This window comes from Hyaena hyaena, unplaced genomic scaffold, assembly GCF_003009895.1.
Source record: "Hyaena hyaena isolate Hyena2069 unplaced genomic scaffold, ASM300989v1 scaffold_58, whole genome shotgun sequence".
In the NCBI taxonomy this organism is placed as follows: Eukaryota; Metazoa; Chordata; class Mammalia; order Carnivora; family Hyaenidae; genus Hyaena; species Hyaena hyaena.
Genome location: NW_024080689.1, coordinates 2408150 through 2431024, shown reverse-complemented (window position 1 = coordinate 2431024; position 22875 = coordinate 2408150). Strand labels below are relative to the sequence as shown.

The following is a 22875-nucleotide window of genomic DNA, read 5'->3' as shown; positions in this document are numbered from 1 at the left end:
GAAAAAATATTAAAAAAAAAAAAAAAAACAAGAACATTAAGGCAAAGGAGTCACATCTCCTTAAGGCAAAGGAGTCACGTCTCCGTAATCTACATAAACAGAAAAGAAAAAGAAAAAAAAAACCAAAGGTCTATGGTGGCTATTGGCGTTGGCCTCTCGGAAAAGAAAATGGATCACTCAGAGCCCTGGAAAGTCCAGCATAATCCATGGAAGGCCTCCTGGTGGGAGCAGTAGCTCCCCGCCCTTGGGTCATGTGGCGGCGCTGGGCTCTGGGCAGAGACTACACAGTTGCCTCCCCAGTAAAGGTCACACCCAAAGAGCAGCCACATGAGTTCATTCGTCAGTCTATGCTTCCCCTCCCCAGCGTTTTCACTGCAGGGTATACAACGGACACTTAAAATAGAAATCTAGATTGTGGGCAATATTTGGGAACCCAGGTCTTCCTCAAGCTATGGAAAAAAAAAATCTGGGTGGCCCAGATTCCTTCCTTTCTCAGAATAAGACTGCTTTTTCCTCCCACCCGCGAGAAGAAGTGGAAATGTTTACATGGATACATCTGATGTGTTGACACAGCTCTTAGCAATAAGTCCTTCAAAAGGGCGATCTTTTCCTTCAGACTCTGCAACAAAGCTCTGATTGTCACGTTCAGCTGGAAAGAAAAGAACACATCCTAAGTGCGCTGGTCCAGAGGTGGGGGGGGGAAGGGGGTCTACGAAAAATATCCCGTAAACACATCATGATTCCTTCAAGGACCAGCTGGCGGAGACGCTTACCTTCCCAAGGACACCCTGGGGCGCTAAGCCACCCACCTGACGCCAGCATCCGCTCTACAAGGGGACCCAGTGGAGAGCCAGCCCCTACCTGGGCACACAGTGACTGGAAACCGGCCCCCTGGCCCTCACAGTCTGAATCCTGTCCCCTGAGCATCTACCCTCTGATCCCACTTCTCTGCCGGGGAGCCACGCAGGAAATTGGGCTCCCCGGTCTTCACTCGCCAGTGAAAACCCCAGGCTCCCTCAACCTTGCTTCAGATGACAAGACGTCAGGTGGCGCTACGATCCCGGCTGGTCTGCTCCGAACACACTGGTTTACTTAAGACCCAGGTAGAAGTTTTATAGCAGCGCGCTCCTCTCCCCGATGCTCACCACTCGTCACTCCTTTCCCAGGACTGCGTGAATTTTCTCAGTAGGTTCTACAAACCCGGAGGAAATTGCTGCTTGTGACTCCTGAGTGCTACCTTAAAGAATGAGGGCGGGGATGGGGCGCCTGGGTGGCTTAGTCGGTTAAGCGTCCGACTTTCGCTTAGGTCATAATCTCGCGGCTCGTGGGTTCGACCCCCGCGTCGGGCTCTGTGCTGACTGCCAGCTCGGAGCCTGGAGCCTATTTCAGAGTCTGTGTCTCCCTCTCTCTCTGACCCTCCCCAGCTCACGCTGTCTCTCTCTCTCTCACCTAGAAATAAACAAACAAACAAATAAAAAGAACGAGGTCGGGGAGGACCTCCGGGGGAATGAGAAAATATGAAAAATGAAGCTGCCCACGTAAATTAAATACAGCCCGCCGTGCGGGAAGTGGGAGGCAGGTGTACCAAGGCGGACCCGCGCAGATTTCATCTGCTACCTTGTGCAAAGTCACAATCACAGAACCTCAGGGGAAGCAAGGGCTCCTGCCCTAGGATTCGCAGGGTCACAGGCACCAAGGGACAAACAACAGAACCCCAGGGGCGGGCCGGGGGCTTACACACGTCAAGCAACCCTCAAAGGTATCAGCGGCCAAAGATGTCTAACCTTAACTATTCTAGTACCTCTGGGAATGGTGGAGAAGCCACCCACAGTGTTTATGAGGAAATACCAAGGAGAGCAGATTTCCCCTCGTTCCAGAAGAGCAAAACAAACAAACAAACATAGCACCACACACACACACACACACACACACACACCCCAAACTAAAGAACAGTCTACAAAATTAGAGCTCAGAAGCATTCAAGAGATGAAAGAGTATGTGGCCATTAAAAAAGTACGATGGAAATCTCGATTTGCCGACATAGAAAGACAGCCAGCATAATTTATTAAAAGAGAAGAAAATCAAGTCATAAAATGAATGTCACCCACAGAGGAAAAAAATCAATCTAGGAACTAAATATTTCAAAATGTTAAGGGCAGTTATCTCTAAGTAGTGGATTTTTTAAATATTTTATAAGAAAATGGTTACTTTTATAATCACGAAAAGTTTTCCATTATCATAATCTGCAGGAAACTTTCCAAAGCACAGAAAAAGGTGGAGAGCCTAATTTGTATTTTAAGCTAATACAACCCTGATAACAAGCAGTGACAGAGTTATTGGAGAAAATAAAGAAACAATAAGCAAACAAACCCGATCTCCTGTAAGGATTATAAAACGTAAAAGTCTTTAAAAATATTAGCAAAGTAAATTCAGAATTACATTAAAATGACAACATACCATCACCAAGTAGGGTTTATCCTGGTAATTCAAGAAGAGTTTGACGTTAGCAAATCTAATATTAAAGCCGATAGTGTTAATGATTACAAACAGAATGAATGTATGATGAATAAAGCACAGAGGACACTAATTAAAAACAAAACAGAAAGAAAGAAAACTAAGAATGGAGCGCTACTACCTTAACCACAATATTTTTCAACATTGGTCTAGAAGGTCTGACCAACACAATAAGACAAGTTAAAGAAATACACAAGGGCTGAAAAAAAAGAAGGTGATGAAATTATCATGATGGGTAAATGGAGAAGTCTATTTGGGAAAGTTAAGTGAATCCACTGACAAATTACTAGAAACCACAAAAGAAGTCAGTCTGGTAATCAATCTTAAAATGAAAACAAACAAAACAAAAAAATCAAGGTCATTTCTAAATTTAAGAAATAGGTAGGAAGAATTTCTTTTCATTATTTTTTTTAAACATCATTAACAAAACCAACAAAACCTAAAATAATATCTAGCACCGTGCCTGGCACGTTGTGACTGTGCAGTAAATACTGTTGGAGAAATGAATGAAAGGAAACACTTGATATTGTAAAAATGTAAATGTTCCCCAATGAATCTATGAATTAACTACACGTCTATTCAAAGTCCCATCTGGAGTTCTCTTATGGGAAAAGAGGCAGTAATTGAGGCACAGCACAAAAGAATTGTAATGAAGCTATGAGAAATTATTCTAAAACTTGAATAAAGAGAGATTTAAAAGACAAGGAATATGTGTGATAGAGGAGGACTTAAATGATGAGATATTAGTCTGCATAAAAACGACAAGAGAGGCGCCTGGGTGGCTCAGTTGGTTAAGCGTCCAACTTCAGCTCAGGTGATGATCTCACGGTTCGTGAGTTTGAGCCCCGTGTCAGGCTCTGTGCTGACAGCTTGGAGCCTGGAGCCTGCTTCGGATTCTGTGTCTCCCTCTCTCTCTGACCCTCCCCTACTCACGCTGTCTCTCTCTCTCAGAAGTAAATAAAACATTAAAAAATTAAAAAAAGAAAAAAAAATGACAGGAGTATGATGCTGGCAGTTAACGAAAGCTTCATTAGGGCGATAGAAGGTCCAGGAGTCATATCATCATGCAAAAAAAATAAGAACCTTCATATCTTTTTTTTTTAATGTTTATGTTTGAGAGACAGACAGACAGAGCCCAAGTGGGGGAGCGGCAGAGAGAGGGAGACACAGAAACTAAAGCAGGCTCCAGGCTCCAAGCTGTCAGCACAGAGCCTGACACAGGGCTTGAACTCACAAACGCCAGATCACGAACTGAGCAAGTTAGATGCTCAAACAACTGAGCCACTCAGGCACCCCAGGGATATTTCATATCTTTAAGGGTCAGGTAAAGAATAATTTAGCAAATGGGAAAAAATAAAATTAGGTGCCTACAACATAACAAAATAAACTTCAAATATTTTAGATACATGTTTAAAAATAAAATAAAAACAGAAGGAGAGATTAAAGAAAATTTGGAAGATTAAATATTTAGATAATCTCTGGGTATGAAAGAGCTTTCTCAGAGGCACCTGATTGGTTCAGACAGTTGAGCAACTGACCCGAATTCAACTCAGGTCATGATCTCAAGGTCTGTGGGATTGAGCCCCACAACAGGCTCTGCTCTGACAGCATGGAGTCGGCTTAGGATTCTCTCTTTCCGTCTCTCTCTCCACCTCTCCCTTGCTCACACTCGCTCTCTCTTTCAAAATAATAAATAAATTTAAAAAAATAGGTTAAGGACATATACTGACAATTCACAAAGGAAGAAAGAGAAGTATCCAATAAACACACGAAAATATGTTCAATGACAGAAATTATTTTTTAAAAAGCATATGAAACTATTGTATACTTGCACCTAACAGAATGAGAAAGATTTTTAAAAGATAATCAGAATTGGGACAGAATTGTATGTTCAAGAGGCTTAAAATTTTATACAACCCAAATCCAGAAAGTCTACACTGGGCAACTTTTCTACCACAGGCCACACTGAAAACTCATTTATAATTAGAAATTAACTATCCAAGATGAAGTACCAGTTAAATGAATCAGATCTAAATGTAAACAAGTGAAACCATATGTTTATTCGAAGAAAACAAATAAATTCCCTTACATTCCAGAAAGAACAAAAGTTATGAGTGAAAATACAGAAGCAATTAATGATTGCTAGCCAACTCTGTTTAAGAAAACAAAACCATGCCAGGTGATACCATAAGCAAAGCCAAACAACAAACAATAAAGAAAATAAATTATAATATGTCATCAAGAACAAATTTCCATACTATATAAGGAACTCTTAAAGACTAAAAAGACCAACAATCCAATTTTTCAAAAAAGGCAAAAAAGAAGAACTTCTCAGGAAAACATACATAAATGACGTGTAAGCATGTGAAAATGCACTTCGCTTGATTCACATACGGAGGACGCACATTTGAGACGACATCGAAATACCATATCTCACTTATCAGACAACACCCTCTTGTTGGCCAGCTTGTGGAGAAATAGAAACTCATGCATTGCCGGTCAGGGTACCGAAGGGTCGGCACCTCTGTGGAGGGGAATTTGGCGACGGTGATAAGAAATCACATCCACTCAGGTTCTGAGAATTCACCCTTAAAAGACACCTCCACAAATAAAAGGGGAAGAAAAACATAAAGCTATTTATTACAGCATTATTCATAACGGCAAAACAGGAGATAGAATGTAAACGCCCATCCTTAGGCAGGGTGAGTAGACTAGAGCACATCTGTGCAACAGCACACTACGCAGTCCTAAAGAACAGCGAAGGTCTTGAAGAATGAATATGCAGAGATTACTACAATACAGTATTAAATAAACAGAGTAAGATGCAAAGGAGTATCTTACGTAAAAAGAGAAATGAACGCGCTCACACACACACACACACACGCACGCACACACACAGATGCTTGTTTCTGCAAAAAGTACCAGAGGAAGAGGAAACCAGAAATGAAAATGATTACATGGAGAAGTACCAAAAATTAATGGTCTGTTTATCTTTGACAAAGCAGGGAAGAAGATAGTCTCTTCAACAAATGGTGTTGGGAAAACAGAACGGCGACATGCATAAGAATGAAACTGGACCACTTTTTTAAGCCAAATACAAACACAAACTCAAGCCGGATGAAAGACCTAAATGTGAGACCTGAAACTATAAAAATGCTAGAAGAGAGTACAGGCCATAGCAATCTTTTTCTAGATATGTCTCCTGAGGCAAGGAAAATAAAAGCAAAAATAAACTACTGGGACTACATCAAAATAAAAAGCTTCTGCACAGCAAAGGAAACAATCAACAAACCTAAAAGGCAACCTACTGAATGGGAGAAGATATTTGCAAAGGACACATCCAATAAAGGGTTAGTCTCCAAAATCTATTAAGAATTGATACAACTCGGGGCGCCTGGGCGGCTTAGTCGGTTGAGCGTCCGACTTTCGCTCAGGTCATGATCTCGCGGTTCGTGGGTTCAAGCCCCACATCAGGCTCCGTGCTGACTGCCGGCTCAGAGCCTGGAGCCTGTTTCAGAGTCTGTGACTCCCTCTCTCTCTGACCCTCCCCTGCTCATGCTCTCTCTCTCTCTCTCCTAGAAATAAATAAAACATTAAGAAAAAAAAAAAAAAAGAATTGATACAACTCAACACCCAAAAACCAAATACGGTAAAACCTTGGACTGCAAGTAACTTGTTCTGTGAGCATTCCACAAGATGAGCAAACACTTCTAATAAAAGTTAACTTGATAAACGAACTATGTCTTACAATACGAGTAGTATATTCCGCTGAATGTCATGATCACAACTGAGCCAATGATTCTCTCTCTCTCTCTCTCTCTCTCTCTCTCTCTCTAGCTGTGGGATTGTGGGTGATCAGCTTCCATGCTTGGATGCTCAGCCTCAGGCCACAGTGTTTGGCAGAAATCAGTGATTTTTCAGAACTTTGGAAGGTGCCCTCAAGTGGCACTAGTGTATTTTTGTCACTTCAAAGCACCCATGGATAGTCCTTTGCTTTTCCAGACAAGAGTGAGCTTCACAACACTTTGCTCCAGTCTAGGTCAGCTGCCTGCAGTTAGCGACCCTTTCCTCTGCTGCCTTATACCCAGTTAAATGAAATACAGTCTATGACACAAGTTTATTAATACCGTACTGTAGCCAACATCCGTTAGTGATAGTGAAAGTCGTCCTACACAGTAACCCTCCTCTCTCTTGTCTCCCTCACACCACCACAAAGGTTTTTAAAAGTAAGTGCATGTTGTTTATTTTTCTTTATATTTTGCATTTTCTTTATTATCTTATTATATTACGGTACTATAATCATTTTTATATGAATATTTTTGGGTTATGGAACAAATCATCTTTATTTCTTATGGGGAAATTCTTCCCCATAAAATTTCTTCCCCATTATTTCTTATGGGGAAATTCGATTTGATATACAAGTGCTTTGGATGACACGCATGTTTCCGGAACATATTATGCTCGCAAACCAAGGTTTCACTCTAATCCAATTTAAAAATGGGCAGAAAATATGAACAGGCACTTTTCCAAAGGAGAAATCCAGATGGCCAACAGATACATGAAAAGATGTTCATCATCACTCCTCCTCAGGGAAATACAAATCAAAACCACAATGAGATATCACCTTGCACCTGTCAGAATGGCTAAAATCAACAACACAAGAAAAAACAGATATTGGCGAGGACGTAGAGAAAAAGGAATTCTCGTGCACTGTTAGCACCTCGTGGCAGGAATGCAAACTGGTGCGGCCAATGGGGAAAACAGCATGGAGCTTCCTCAAAAGGTGAAAAATAGAACTACCCTACGATCCAGTAACTCCACTACTGGGTATTTACCCAAAGCACAGATTCAAAGGGACACAGGCACCCTAGGCTTACTGCAGCTCTATCTACAATAGCCAAATTATGAAAAGAGCCCAAATGCCACTGATAACTGAACAGAGAAAGAAGATGTGCTGGATACACACGATGGAATATTACTCAGCCATAAAAAAGAATAAACTCTTGCCATTTGCAACAACATGGATGGAGCTAGAGAGTATAATGCTAAGTGAGAGAAGTCAGAGAAAGACAAATACCATATGATTTCACTCACGTGTGGAATTTAAGAAACAAAAGAGCGAAGGGAAAACAAAAGAGAGAGCCGAACCAAGAAACAGACTCTTAACTGCAGAGAACAGATGGTTCCTGGAGGGGAGGGGAGGGGAGGGATGGATGAAAAAGGTGAAGGGGATTAATGAGCACCAAAAAAAAGAAAAAAAGAAAAAAAGAAAAAAAAAGAAAAGAATATAAACAGATGCAAAGGATAGCACAGAATGCAGAAAAAAGAATCCATTGTAATAACTTTAGATTAACCTCAGTACTTAGTGAGATGTTCTAAATTAAAAAAAAAAAAAAAAAAGTAAAGACGGGCACCTGGGTGCTCAGTCAGTTAAGTGTCCGACTTTGGCTCAGGTCATGATCTCACAGTTCATGAGTTCGAGCCCCGCATCAGGCTCTGTGCTGAGAGCTCAGAGCCTGAAGTCTGCTTCGGATTCTGTGTCTCCCTCTCTCTCTCTCTGCCCCTCTCCTGCTTATGCTCTCTCTCTCTCTCTCTCAAAAATAAATAAAAAACACTAAAAAAACAAAAAGTAAAGACAAACTCAGACTTAAGGTCTGTGGTGGTGCCTGTAGTAATTCTGAAACTGTTTCCTGCAACCCATAAGACAAACCACATGAGCAAAAACATCTCTCTGGTACTTTTCTGAGTGCCAGAAAAGAAAAACACCAATTTGGAATGGGGGAAGGCTAGAAAGAAACCCGCGCTGCTGGGGTCTCAATCAAAGGTGCTAGGGTGAACCCCTGAGGGTCTAGAAAACATATTTCCCCCACCAAATCCTACCACTGTTTTTACACAGCCTTCAAGTTATTTACATTTTTACATGGAAAATTTCGAAAAGGCCATACTCCTCTTGACAAGAACAGATCCTCAAAGAGGTGAGGGTGTCACCTCTTGTCCTGCAGAGCCCGAAAGATTTACTCTCTGGGGTCTGAGCTGGACTCAGAAATTGTTAGAGACTTTTACGGTTAAACAGGAGAGATTAAACAGGCATCATGCTTCAATCCGTCTCAGGTACAACGACTGACTGATTGATTGTAAGGTCAATGCATGTAAGCTTCACAGCCACACGGACAGACGGATGGAGAGACACACACACACACACACACACACACACACACACACACACAGCCTTAGCAGTAGGAGGGTTTGCAGACCTCAGAGCTCAAACGAGCCACCCTAGGGCCTAATTCTTTCCTGCCCTTACCCTGATTGTATTTTCTCCACTTCTTCCGTGCTGATTTTGCTGCTGGATTTTCTCGGCAATTTCTTGTGCAATTTGGCAGGTGGCATCGTATGTGGAGAACCTGCATCAGAGGCATAAAGGACAAGGATGCTTCAGGCTCTTGAAAAGCAACCTTCTGTGTGATTTGAGCTTCACTTGTTAGCTCTGGCCACCAAGTCAAACAGGAAGGACGACGATAGTAAATCCAGCGACACACATGGCTATTACAGGAAATACTGTGAGCTGGGCTCTGTTCCGAAGGCTTCATTTGCAGCAACTCACTTAATCCGCACAAAACACCAGGGGACGGGCATCATTCCCATCGCCATCTTACGAGCGAGAAAATCAGCCTGAAGAGGTAGAGCCACTTGGCCAAGCGGTACCGCCTGCTGCGAACTACACCCCGAACCAGCTCCCAATCACTTCACCGCTGTGCCGCCGGCAACATGTTTGAATTCATCCACTTACGGAACATTCGACGAACACTTATGGAAGGGCTCCTCTGTACTGAGCACCGTCCCAGGCACGGGCACGCAGAGCAGCGAACCAGATGGGCAAAGTCCTTGCTCAAGGAGCATAAGGTAAATAAGACCCAACATGTGGAGGGCCGGTAGGTGCCGACAGGAAAATAAGACAGGAAAAAAGAACAGACAGCAACGAGCAAGGAGGGGAAGCCAGGTGTCTGGGGAAGAGCTTCACAAAACAGGAACAGCAAGTCCTGTTTATGCTACAACAAACGCGCTGGGGACTTGGGGGCACAGGACACCCCCTCCTGACATCTAAGCTTGCAGGACCTCTCTCAAAACATTTGCTGGGTTTCTATTTGTTATTCAAAGGGTTGGGAGGCTTTGAAAAATCCACAATAAATTCCCCAAGGTCCCTTGCTTTTTCCTTCTGTGACAGCCTTTTCACCTCCTGTCTGTTTTACAGAGAACAGCTAAGCGCACCTTGCGTCTCTCCTACCAGGAGGCCCTGCTCTGAAGAGGACGGACTAGGGCTGTCCTACTACAAATGTGGAAAGTGGCTGTTTGCCCCAATGTCCCGATTTTGGCTTGAAAACGTGAACAATCCATTTCTTAAAAATCTTTCAGGGCACCTGGGTGGCTCAGTCAGTTGAGTGTCTGACTTTGGCTCAGGTCATGATCTCACGGTTTGTGGGTTCGAGCCCCACGTCGGGCTCTGTGCTGACAGCTCGGAGCCTGGAGCTGCTTCGGATTCTGTGTCTCCCTCTCTCTCTGCCCCTCCCCTGCTCACACTGTCTCTCTCTCTCTCAGAAATAAATAAAACATTAAAAAAAAAAAAACTTTCAACTCCCCACACATTACTCATCCACTGAGGGAACTCAGCAAATGTGTTTTTCAATAATGGAAAACAAACACAACAATCTCCAGTTGCTTCCCTTAGCAATCTTACTAGAGTAATCACGGCGATGGGTAACAAACTGAGTACCTGATCTGGGCCAGGTCCTACTTCTGACGTCAGGAGGTAGGATCTTTGACAGCGCCCCGTTCTACGCTGAAGGAGCATCGCACATGTGTGCGTGTGAAACTGTGTGTTCACGTGTACAAAAAAAGAGCCAGGGACACAACACAAGGTTAAGAAAATTAGGAGGGGAGCTGATAAGGAAAACAGGGTCCTGGTTCCCAGCTGTGCCACATTCCTCCCTTTCCCCTCCACACTGTTGCCTCTGGAGAGAGGAGCGCAGGTCTGGCTCTGTGGTCCCAGACGAGACCTACGGAGATCGATACTAAGGTGCGACACACCGCCCAACAACGGTGGAGCCTAAGTGGCACGTGCTCCTGGAGCTCGGGAGGGAGGGACAGTAGTGTCGGCCGAGGCACTCGGGCTGGACAGGGCTGGACCAGGGGATGACACCCTGGGCTGAGCAGCGAGGTTGAGGGGCACATTCGGCTGAGCAGCCCCGGGTAAGAGGGTAAGGTATAAAAGTGGACAGATGCGTGGAAGTTAGTTTTGGCAGAGCCTTGAACACCAGAATTATCAGGGGAGGCTTTTGAAAAAAAGAGGACTTTGGAGCTGTAGGGGATCCTCTGACACACTGAGTGAGCCCCTGAACAGGTCTAGGAAATGCAGAAGGTCAAAGTCCCACATGGTTTGCTCCCAATCTTCCCGCTCCCACGTTAGCCTTGGAAATCGCTGGTTCCTAATCTTAACAACAACACAACGGAGTCCAGGCTCCCAGCCCCAAGCATCCTGCTTCGACGGGAATGGTTTTGGCTTTTCTTAGTTTTGTTTTTTGTTTTTAATCTTTACTTTTGAGACAGACAGAAACAGATCATGGGCAGGGGAGGGGCAGAGAGAGAGGAAGAATCTGAAACAGGCTCCAGGCTCCAAGCCTTCAGCAGAGAGCCCAATGCGGGGCTCAAACTCACAAACCATTAAATCATGACCTGAGCCGAAGTCGGACAGTTAACTGACCGAGCCACTCAGGTGCTCCGGGAATGGGCTTTGACCCAGACAGGAGTTGTGAAAGCCTCCCCGGGGTGTTCCTATCCTTAGCCAAGTTTGAGAACCACAGGCACAGAGGTAATGGGCGGCGTCATACCAGTACCGAGCACACAAGTACCTAAAGTACTAGTTTAGGGGCACCTGGGTAGCTTAGTCAGTGGGGCCTCTGACTCTCAATTTCAGCTCAGGTCATGATCTCGTGGCTCATGAGACAGAGCCCCGTGTCGAGCTCTGCACTAACAGCATAGCACTTGCTTGGGAGTCTCACACTCCCTCTCTCTCTCTGCCTCTACCCCACTTGTGTTCTCTCTCTTACACTCTCTTTTGCTCGCTCTCTCTCCCTCTCTCTCTCTCTCTCCCTCAATAAATAAATAAATAAAGTACTAGTTTAGGGAAATTAACCAGCACTCGTTTACACAAATGGCTGGGAATGAGAGAGGAGTGGGAGGAGGCCAGACTCCCATTCCAGAACTGGTCACCAGAATCTATCATCTGCAAGGCACACAGCTAAAAGCACGGCGACAAGGCAGACGCAGCATAAAAGCGCTGCCAGGGCTCCCTGGGGGGCTCAGTCGGTTGAGCCTCCGACTTCGGCTCAGGTCATGATCTTGCGGTTCGTGGGTTCAAGCGCCCCGTCGGGCTCTGTGCTGACAGCTCGGAGCCTGGAGCCTGCTTCAGATTCTGTGTCTCCCTCTCTCTCTGCCCCTCCTCCACTTGCGCACTCTCCCCACTCCCCTTCCCCGCTTGCACTCTGTCTCTCAAAAAATAAACGTTACCGAAAAAAAAAATTTTTTTAAAGAGATGCCAGAGGCTTTTGAAAGAAAACCCGAACATTTAATAATCAGATAGGAGGAGGGCAAGAAACAGCAGATGAATGCGGCTTTCAGGCCCAAGACACAGAGGAAGGCGATGCCACAACAGAGACCTAGAACTGCAAAGGGGAGCACACGGAAAGTCCCCTGCCCTACCACCAAAACACTGCCTGCACAGTTAAATTCATATACGTATAAAATTTACTTAAAAAAAAAAACTCGGGGGGAAAAACGATGCGGAAGGCGGAGATGATACAAGTATAGCACTAGGTCGATATCAGAAGACCCGGGTGACCAGTACAAAGGGCTTGTTAGACTATCCCAGTCCATATATTTTTTACCTTCCGTAACATTTTTTAGAATAGACCAAAAAGAAAAAAGAAAAGACCAACCAGAAGGCAAAACTCTTAAAGTCTGTTTCACTCTAACTCTTCCAGAAAGGGTGCATCACCGACAGATTCGTTGGCTGAGCAGCAAAGCTAATTAACTTTAGCAAAGAACCTGTTAAGAGACACGAATCGGTTGCTACTTCTGTTCAAAAGCGAGCCTCCCACTTACTTTGATACATCGGTAAGGCGGTCGCGGCTCTAGGCCATTAGTAACCATCAGAATACCAGTCTGGAGTAAAAGCATCATTGGTGTGTGGTTTTCAATAGCAGGAACACAAGGCTGTATGTAGTCGTCTGTTTTTGTAAGTTTTTCAAAGTCCTGTTCCATACTCCCATCTACCCTATCCTGGTCAGCAACCCACTTTGCAAGGTAGCTGACGTTACCAGGGCAACAGACTTTCACCTGTTTCCTGGTCAAGAGACAAATGAGAAAGTCACGGAGTCAAACTACTGGAGAGCAACAGGAAAAATCAAGATCCATTTTCAGCATAAACTGGGGAAGGGGCTCGGGGTCCAACTATTGCTCCCATCAATCTACATGGACTATCACCTCTGAGCTCTATTTCCTACCTTATGTGCAAAGTGAGGGGGTTAGCTTCCAAGGAGCGGAGGGCACCTGAGCAATACGTACCAGGGGCCTTAAAAAGGTTCACTTCCTTGTGAATCCAACAGCTCACTTTCGGGGAGTGAGCCGAGGAAGAGATGAACAAAGGGGCTGTTTTTGCAATAGTTAAACAAAACAAACTATTGTGAATATTACAAAGAGGTACAAAGAGGGAAATAATTAAATTATGGTTATTCATACGATGTACTATTACGCACAATAATAAAAAAATCATGTTCTTAGTAAATACTTAATGACATGGAGAAATGTCCCCTGCTTTGTAAAACATGCAGATTTCCCTCACTAACCAAAAGGTGTCTTCCCATGAAACCTTTCGTAACACGAAATGGGGTAAAGTGAAGCGGCAGTTACTAAGCATTTGTACAGAATATTGTCTGAGCCTTCTCAGACCCAAAAAATTACCTCTTTTGGTTTTTTCTGATACCTTAGGGCACATCTTGCTAACAGGTGCACAAAATAAACCAAGAAAAAGCACAGATGCTCACAGACACAGCTCAAAGCTATGGCAGCTCCATGTGGAGATGCTGAGTGTCGCTCCCAGGGAAGGAGCTTGGCCGGGTCATGCTCCACGGTTGAGGTGTGCCATGCTCCTCCCCGCCCCCCCCCACCCCCCCGCCAGGAGAGCTTGCTGCAAAATAAACGCAGAATGCTATTTTCACTTTCCGTATTTTTTCATAAAAGCAAAAATCCTCTTCAGATTTCTTTCGATTCGAGAAAATAGGAACTAAGGTTGGTCTTTCCTAATAGCAAAGTGGCAGAATGTGAAGTTTCAAAAAGCCACGGATCCTTGTATACATATCATTATATGTACCTACACACGCATATTATATAAGCTACTGTATTCGTTTTAAAAATCAACGAAGGGGGGCGCCCGGGTGGCTTAGTCGGTTAAGCGTCCGACTTTCGCTTAGGTCATGATCTCGCGGTTCGTGGGTTCGAGCCCCACGTCGGGCTCTGTGCTGACTGCCAGCTCAGAGCCTGGAGTCTGCTTCAGAGTCTGTGACTCCTTCTCTCTCTCTGACCCTTCCCTGCTCACGCTGTCTCTCTCTCTCCTAGAAAAAAATTTACAAAAAAAAATTTTTTTAATAAATAAATAAAAATCAATGATGGCTATCATTCCAAATGACAGAGCTGAAGATGTTTTCCCCCTGCAAACATTAATACTGAATATACACCTGATTTTCTATCCGGGTGTATACAATTGTTAAAACTTCGGTGGAAAGTAATTAGTGTTAAATCAAGCAAGCCTTTGGCGCAGGTTGTAACCCAGATGTCCCAGATCGTGCTAACGCTGATCTTGCACGCCACCCCCCTGGTTGCCATACTGACTACAACTTAATTATAAAATCTATCAGAAATATTAACATATGGGGGCACCTGGGTGGCTTAGTTGGTTAAGCGTCTGACTTTCGCTTAGGTCATGATCTCGCGGTTCGTGGGTTCGAGCCCCGCGCCGGGCTCTGTGCTGACTGCCAGCTCAGAGCCTGGAGCCTGTTTCAGAGTCTGTGTCTCCCTCTCTCTCTGACCCTCCCCTGCTCACACTGTCTCTCTCTCTCTCTCTCTCTCCTAGAAATAAAAATATTTAAAAAAAAAAAGAAATATTAACATAAAACGTAAAGTCCAACCAGAACTTTATGGAGCTGTAACACGCTTTTAATTATAAAACAAAACAAAACAAAAAAGTCAAGTCGGATATGCTGTTGCAATATGGTCCCTGGGACCAGAACTTGTGTCTTTCATCACTCGGTCCTTGGGACTTACGTGCTGAGGGAATGAAACTGCAGCACAGGAAACAGCCTTCGTGATACGGACTCAGGTCAGGGTTAAACGCCTTATAAACAAATGCGTAATTTCCCTCCCTGATTCCTCTAAGTTTTTTGTTGTTGTTGTTGTTTGTTTGTTTTTTGAAGGGCCCACAAGATCTAAGTCTTGGCGGGTGACCATGCATTCTGAACCTCGGTCTCTCCGCCTGTGAAGTAAGGGGTGGGGGGTGGAGGGTCCCCAGATGGGCCGGCCTTGCCCAATAAGGTTACTTGGACTTCACTTTCCTGAGAGTCCAGGGAAGCCGGCACCAGCCAGCTCCACAGCCGGGACGGGCGGGAACTCTCCCCCAGATGCAGCCGAGAAGGGCTGAAGGCGTGTTCCGGGGTTCGGTACGAGCCCTCAGCTCCCCGGGGTCCCCCCGCCCCGGGCCCCTGCGAACACCGAGGGTAGCGGGACACAGCAGGGTCCCCCTCGGCAGGGGAAGGGGCCCCGCTGCCCCTCCCTTCTTCCCGAAGGTTCTCCGCCCCCAGAGCCTGGCGACCGCCGGCTCCCCGGAAGCCTGTCCCCCCCCCCGCCCCCGCGGGCCCTCGGCGCGGCCGCCCTCACCCCGGGGCTCACCAGGGGTCCGGGGCCATCGTGCAGTCTCCGCCAGCCTCGGACACTTCCTGCTCGCGGCAGCTGACTACGGCGGCCCGCGCGGCTCACACCCCGCGGTTCGGCCCGGGCGCGACCGGAATCTGCAGTTTCCCCGCTGTGTGTGCACCGCGGCCTCCCAGGTAAGGAAGCGGCCCCCGGCGAACCCGAGGTCGGAGCGAACAGCCCGGCGCAATTAAAATGAAACTGTGGGGCAAAAATCTAAGCATCTTCCCGGGAAGGCGGAGGCATCTTAAGCCCTCCAGCAGCCAACCCGAAATTTCATCCCACTTCAAACACACACACACACAGACTGCGGGCACAGTTGCACAGCCGTATACATTAAAACTCAGAGCGAATTTTTCTAGGTAAAGTTATACCCCAATAAAGCTTAAAATTTTTTCTTAATCCTGATTTAAACAAAGGACCCAAAGAAGTGGCAAGGATAGGTTATTTTATAGCAGCCTTCCCTAAATGACTCTCGGTGATTGATTATGCAGTTACGAAAAGAGCCCGTAGGGGGAAAAGTGCAGTCGGTGCCCCTAAATTTCCAGGGAAATTGGAAGGAAAACGACCCCTCGCTCTTTCGCCAGCGGGAGCTCGGGGCTCCGCTGCCGGGAGCGCGCGCGGGCGTAGGCGTGGTGCGCATGCGCGCGTCCGTTGCCATACCGACCGGGAGACGCTGCGCGGCCGGAGGCGGAGAGGCGGGAGAGCCTGGTGTCCAGGCGATGGAGAACCAAATTTCTCCCAAGGCCGAGGGGGCCGAGGTGGCCGAGCTGGAGCTTGAGGCCGCGATCGGCTTCAATGGTGAGGCCTCGGGCGCGTCTGGGCTGGGCGGTCTGCAAGCCCTGGGGACGAGGAGCCCGAACAGGGATCGTGGGACACCGGGTGGCACCTGGAAGGCAGCGGGACCCTGGCAAGGGCCAAGTTCTCTCCCGCCCCAAGGCCCTGGGGAGTCACATCCTCGCTCCAGCCTCCAGGGCTGGGGTGGTTTCACAGCGCCTAGGAGGGGCAAGTGCCTGCTCACCGGACCGAAGGATGAGTGAGGGCGGTCGTAACCCTTCTTCCCCTGGTCAGCTCTGCCCTGGCCCCTAAGCACCAGCCCACCCCCATCTGCCCGCCCCTGGGTACCCGCGGGATTGCTGAGTCCTCTTGGGCCCCTGGGAACAACCAACTTCTAGAACCCCAGCTGGTGTGCCCATGAGAAAGGGTTGGGGACCGAACGTGGCAGCGAGCAGCCGTTTTAGGGGATGATCTGCCCTCTAACCCGGAGAAGGACCCTAACAGTGAGGATTCCAGACCCTGACAGTGGGGGTGCCAGGGGAGGCTGCGGAGGTGGGAAGATGCCTCAGGCAGTGGAGGCCTGGCACTTGGGCTCACACCTTATTTATGAGTGCCTGATATTTTTAACTTGAAGGAGGGAAATGCATTTTGGTTTTGTGTGTGAAAGAAGGGAACAAGTTGGGGCGCTTGGGTGGCTTAGTCGGTTAAGCGTCCGACTTTCGCTTAGGTCATGATCTCGCGGTTCGTGGGTTCGAGCCCCGCGTCGGGCTCTGTGCTGACTGCCAGCTCAGAGCCTGGAGCCTGCTTCAGTCTGTGACTCCCTCTCTCTCTGACCCTCCGCTGCTCACGCTGTTTCTCTCTCTCCTAGAAATAAATAAAAAATAAATTAAAAAAAATAAAAAAAAAAAAAAGAAGGGAACAAGCACGTTACATTTTAGGAGAAGCAAACTTTTTTTTTTTAAGTGCATTGTGCTGCCGGAGGGTTTTAGAATTGTAATAATGCAGACGCAGAACAGTCAATGGCTAAAGTTTTAGGGACATTCTGGGACCCGGAGCCTGACTCTTCGTTTTAGGTGAACAGTCTCTTATAGAGAGTGGGCTCTTAGTACATCTGAGATATCGGCGGTCTTTAGAGCTGGTGACAAGGCCATTGGTAAAGGAAGTGAGTGGCTCCTGGTGAGTACAGGGGGTCACACCAGTGACCAGTGCAGAGCCTCAAACAGTGTTCTGCAACTGAATTCACGATGTTTGGTAGATCTCTGTGAGTAAATATACAGGGGCACCTGGGTGGCTCAGTTCATTAAGCCTCCAACATTGGCTCAGGTCATGATTTCCAGTTTGTGAGTTGGAGCCCAGCACCCAGCTCTACTGACCATGCTGAGCCTGCTTGGGATTCTCTCTCTCCTCTCTCTCTGCCCCTCCCCCACTTGCATCTGTGCGCGCGCGCTCTCTCTCTCTCTCTCAAATAAACTTTAAACATTAAAAAAGTTATAAAAAAGAATAAATATATGGTACATTATATTCCAGCACCTTCCATGGCCATTACCAATTATCTTGGCCTTTTAAAATGGCCCAAATTAATGGAAAAATTTTTACTCTGCTGGTTTTGCAACAACTTATATTCTTATATATAATATATAAAGGATATATAAGAATATATTCTTTCATATAGTCAAATACACATTTATCTGGAACCACCAGCCAAATTGCATGCTATGCTCTGAGAATACAAGGATAGATCCATAGCCACACATAAGAAGAGTTTAGGAAATTGGAAAAATACAGTGAAGCTGGAAAAAAATCAGCCATCGTTACATTTCATAAAGATAGCGCTATTAAACTTTTGGTGTCATCCTTTTAAGTATATATTTACATATAAACTTTTTAAAAATTTTTTTAAATTTTTAAAATTTATTTCTAGGAGAGAGAGAGAGAGAGAGAGAGAGAGACAGCGTGAGCAGGGGAGGGTCAGAGAGAGAGGGAGTTACAGACTCTGAAACAGGCTCCAGGCTCTGAGCTGGCAGTCAGCACAGAGCCCGACGTGGGGCTCGAACCCACGAACCGCGAGATCATGACCTAAGCGAAAGTCAGACGCTTAACCGACTAAGCCACCCGGGCGCCCCTAAAATTTTTTTATTTTAATTTTTTTTAATGTTTATTCATTTTTGAGAGAGAGAGAGAGCACCAGCGAAAGAGGGATACAGAGAGAAAGGAAGACACAGGACCTGAAGCAGGGCTCCAGACTCTGAGCTGTCAGCACAGAGCCCAACACAGGGCTCAAATTCACTGTGAGATCATGACCTGAGCTGAAGTCGGATGCTTAACCGACTGAGCCACCCAGGTGCCCCTGGGCAGAGAGTATTATAGAGCTCTTTTACTTTTATCATAAAATAGTTCAACAGAAATTTAGAGTGCCACAATAAATACCAGGTATTGCACACATTAGCAAATTTTGATACTATTTTCACTTGAGTTAATTTTTTTAAGTTTATTTATTTATTTATTTAGAGAGAGACAGAGAGAGAGAGAGAATCCCAACCAGGCTCTGCGATGTCAGCACAGAGTCTGACACAGGGCTTGATCCCACAAACTGTGAGATCATGACCTGAGCCGAAGTCGGACTCTTAACCAACTGAGCCACCCAGGCGCCCCTGTGAGTCTTCTTTTTTTTTTTTATGTTTTTTTAAATTTTTTTTTTATTTCTGAGACAGAGAGACAGCACGAGCAGGGGAAGGTCAGAGAGAGAGAGGGAGATAACAGAATCCGAAGCAGGCTCCAGGCTCTGAGCTAGCTGTCAGCACAGAGCCCGACGTGGGGCTCAAACCCACGAACCGCGAGATCATGACCTGAGCCAAAGTCGTCCGCTCGACAGACAGAGCCACCGAGGCACCCCTTCTTAATTCATTTATTTAAATATCTTTTTAAGATTTATTTATTTTGAGAGAGAGAGAGAGAGCAAGTGTGCGAGCAGGGGAGGGGCAGAGAGAATCCCAAGCAGGCTCCACACTCTACAGTGTAGAGCCCGACGCGGGGCTCGAACCCACGAACCGCGAGATCATGACCTAAGCGAAAGTCAGACGCTTAACCGACTAAGCCACCCAGGTGCCCCATCCCTGTAGATGGTCTTTTAGTTTGTTTGCAATCTTCTGCTACTACAAACGAGGCCACACCTTTGTAGTGGCCCGTGGGCACAAGTGCAATTATTTCTCTAGGTCATATACCAAAGAGCGGAATAGCTGGGTCCTGGGGTGTGTAGGTGCTCAAACATACTGAATATGGCTCTGTTGTTTTCCAGGACTATTCCACCAACGTGTGGGAGCGTTCCGTTTTGTTCACACCACCACTAAGGCTTGCTATTATCGGCCTTTTCATTTTAGCTGTTAATACAGAGATGAAACGGTATCTCATTTGGGATGTAATTTGCATTACCCTGATTGCTTGCAAGGTCGCCTATATTTTCACGTGTTTATTGGTCTTTTAATGTCCTGCCTCATACATTGCCTGTTCATATCCTTTGCTCATTTTTCCTTCGGAGCACTTTGCGGTTTTCTTATTTATTTGTGGTAGCTCTTTGCATATTCTGGATATAATCCCTGTCTATTACGTACACTGCAGATATCTTCTCCTGGTGTGGGTTTTTCTTTTCATTTTGTCATTTGTCATCCGAAGTTTCAAATTTTTGACATAACTGGGTGACTACATTGGCCTTCTCTGTTAGGATTTTCTGTCTCTGTCTTTGTGGCATGTTTAAGAAGACGTTTCCTGCAACCCGTGTACATATTAAGTCTTGTTTGTCGCAGTGAGGGCCTTGATCTACCTGAAAAAAGTATTTTTTTGTGTGTGTGTGTATGGTGTGAAGTAGGATTTGATTTTGCTTTTTCCATGTGGATGGCAATATGATGGCTTATAAGGTAACTGCGATTGAAAATGTATATATGAACACGAAGAGGGAGCATAAGGCAGCTGAGGGCAAAGCACAATCTAGCATACCCTCCCCCGGGGTGGGATGTGTGTGACACTCCTCAGGCACTCCTGGCTGCCCAAGGACAAGGGAAATGACAGAAAACAAATGGTTAAACTGATAGTGTCGCCATCAGTTTACAGATATCTTAGCACAACTACAAGAAACGGGCAATCTTATCAATAGCCTAATGTCCAGGAACTCTCTGCTGTCCTAAGGGTAGTGTTTGGCTAGAGGAGAAAACAACTATAGCATGACCATAGCTAGGTCCCCAGGAATCTGTGAGTCTTCTTTTTTTTTTTTATGTTTTTTTAAATTTTTTTTTTTATTTCTGAGACAGAGAGACAGCACGAGCAGGGGAAGGTCAGAGAGAGAGAGGGAGATAACAGAATCCGAAGCAGGCTCCAGGCTCTGAGCTAGCTGTCAGCACAGAGCCCGACGTGGGGCTCAAACCCACGAACCGCGAGATCATGACCTGAGCCGAAGTCGGACTCTTAACCAACTGAGCCACCCAGGCGCCCCTGTGAGTCTTCTTTAGTATATGGAATCCCTTTTTTAAGAAACTTCCTCTTGATTTTACCTCCCCCCAACTCCACAGTATATAACCAGTCACTCTTCACAACCCCAATGCAGCTCTTTCTGCCCAGGGTCTCATCCCCACGCTTTAACAAAAATCACCATTTTTGCCCCAAAGACGTCTGTCTTCAAGAATGCTTTCTTGGCCGTCAGCTCCAAACCCCACCATCACCTCAGAACCTCATCAGACAGATAACCCCCAAAGACACACACCTTAGGCTTTGGAGAACTTACTACAGGGAAAAGGAATGATCTCAAGTAAAGCAAAAAAAAAAAAAAAAAAAAAAAAAAAAAAAAAAAAAAAAAAAAAAAAAAAAAAAAAAAAAAAAAAAAAAAGAATCATTTAGTCAATAAATACATCTGGCGATTTGAGCAAAAGGGGAAAAAACGAGAAAAGAATATCTATTATCTATTTAGCTACTGGAATCACATTATGTACCAAAATAAATTCTAGAGGGAGTTAAATGTAAAAGATGAATTCATTAAAAGACCAGAACACGATATTAATAAATATTTATGACTCTCTTTATGGTGTAAGAAATAGCCACAGAACGGTTTTAAAATACCTTGGAAGGGACGTTCTAAGAAATGTGTGAGATCTTTATGAAGAAAAATCGAAAACGGAAGTCCTAAAAGGAGATTTCGTGGAAGAACATATCCTTTCTTAGAAAAGGAGATTGAATGTATTCTTTTTTTTTTTTTTTTTTAATGTTTTATTTATTTCTAGGGGAGAGAGAGACAGCATGAGCAGGGGAGAGTCAGAGAGAGAGGGAGTCACAGACTCTGAAACAGGCTCCAGGCTCTGAGCTGGCAGTCAGCACAGAGCCCGACGCGGGGCTCGAACCCACGAACCGTGAGATCATGACCTAAGCGAAAGCCGGACGCTTAACCGACTAAGCCACCCAGGCGCCCCTGAATGTATTCTTATAAAAATTATTTTTCCTTAATCTACACATTTAATACCATTCCGCTAAAATTGATTTTTAATGAATCCAGCTGACTTTACAGTTTATATGGTAAGATAATATCGAGCGTAACCCCCAAAATTCTGACCAAAGTTGAGTGATTATAAGGGAGGGCCTCTCTTTCGTAATAACACATATTACAATTGGGGTGTAATTGGGGTGATGATTCTCGGCAGATAGCTAGGAGGAGGGGTTCTCCTCGAGAGAAGTCTGGGCTTCTTTTGAGTCGCCTGGTAGTGACTTGGAACCAAATTTTCTTTACCAAACTTCTGCCCCGAGACAGTGAATTTACGTTCTCACCGTGCTTTCCACTCACCCAGACAGGCTGCTGGTATTTCCTGCTTCTCAGGGTTATAAGAATTGGCCTTGCTCTCCAAAGTGAGGTTCCTGGACCAGCATCAACACCTCCTGAGAACTTGTCAGAAAGTCAGAACCTCATGGGCGCCCAGGTGGCTCAGTTGGTTAAGCCTCTGACTTCGGCTCAGTTCATGATCTTGCGGTACATGCGTTTGAGCCCCGCATTGGGCTCTATGCTGACAGCTCAGAGCCTGGAGTCTGCTTTGGATTCTGTGTCTGCCTCTCTCTCTCTCTCTCTCTCTCTGCCCTTCCTCCGCTTGCACTCTGTCTCTCTCTTAGAAATAAACATTAAAAAAAATTTTTTTTTAATTCAGAATCTCAGCTCCCCTTCCAGACCTGAAATCAGGACCTGCATTTTGACCAGACCCCATGGCAATCTTATGCACATGAAAGTCTGAGAAGTGACGACATTAGACAGACCTTGTCGGCGGCATAAAATCACATGTATTATCCCCCAACCCACTTACTCTAGTTGAACTAAGATTCATTTCAAAAACGCTCTCTTTTGTATTCAACTTTTTTTTTTTAATGTTTTATTTATTTCTAGGGGAGAGAGAGAGAGAGACAGCATGAGCAGGGGAGAGTCAGAGAGAGAGGGAGTCACAGACTCTGAAACAGGCTCCAGGCTCTGAGCTGGCAGTCAGCACAGAGCCCGACGCGGGGCTCGAACCCACGAACCGCGAGATCGTGACCTAAGCGAAAGTCGGA

At 45.6% G+C, this 22875-nt stretch overlaps 2 protein-coding genes across 9 annotated transcripts in view; one reads left to right on the top strand and one right to left on the bottom strand.

Moving 5' to 3' along the window:
- Positions 1-15671, bottom strand: part of STX8 (syntaxin 8) — a 246294-nt gene extending 230623 nt beyond the window's left edge. For 2 of the 7 annotated variants that reach the window (XR_005528318.1, XM_039231574.1), the window contains exons 1-3: positions 15511-15669; positions 8819-8918; positions 555-649 (exon numbers count right to left, since the gene is read on the bottom strand). Coding sequence is in view for 3 of the 7 variants with exons in the window: in XM_039231574.1 (XP_039087505.1) it covers positions 555-649; positions 8819-8918; positions 15511-15527 (212 nt within the window). In the remaining 4 variants the exon portion in view is untranslated. Of the gene's footprint in view, positions 1-554; positions 650-8818; positions 8919-15498 lie in introns of all 7 variants that reach the window. The other 5 variants (XM_039231575.1, XM_039231576.1, XR_005528320.1 and 2 more) reach the window with 5 other exon arrangements.
- Positions 15672-16211: 540 nt separating this feature from the next.
- CFAP52 (cilia and flagella associated protein 52) overlaps positions 16212-22875 on the top strand; it is a 48018-nt gene continuing 41354 nt past the window's right edge. For both annotated transcript variants that reach the window (XM_039231572.1, XM_039231571.1), the window contains exon 1: positions 16212-16332. In XM_039231572.1, the coding sequence (XP_039087503.1) occupies positions 16254-16332 (79 nt within the window). In that variant the 5' untranslated portion in view covers positions 16212-16253. The remainder of the gene's footprint in view (positions 16333-22875) is intronic.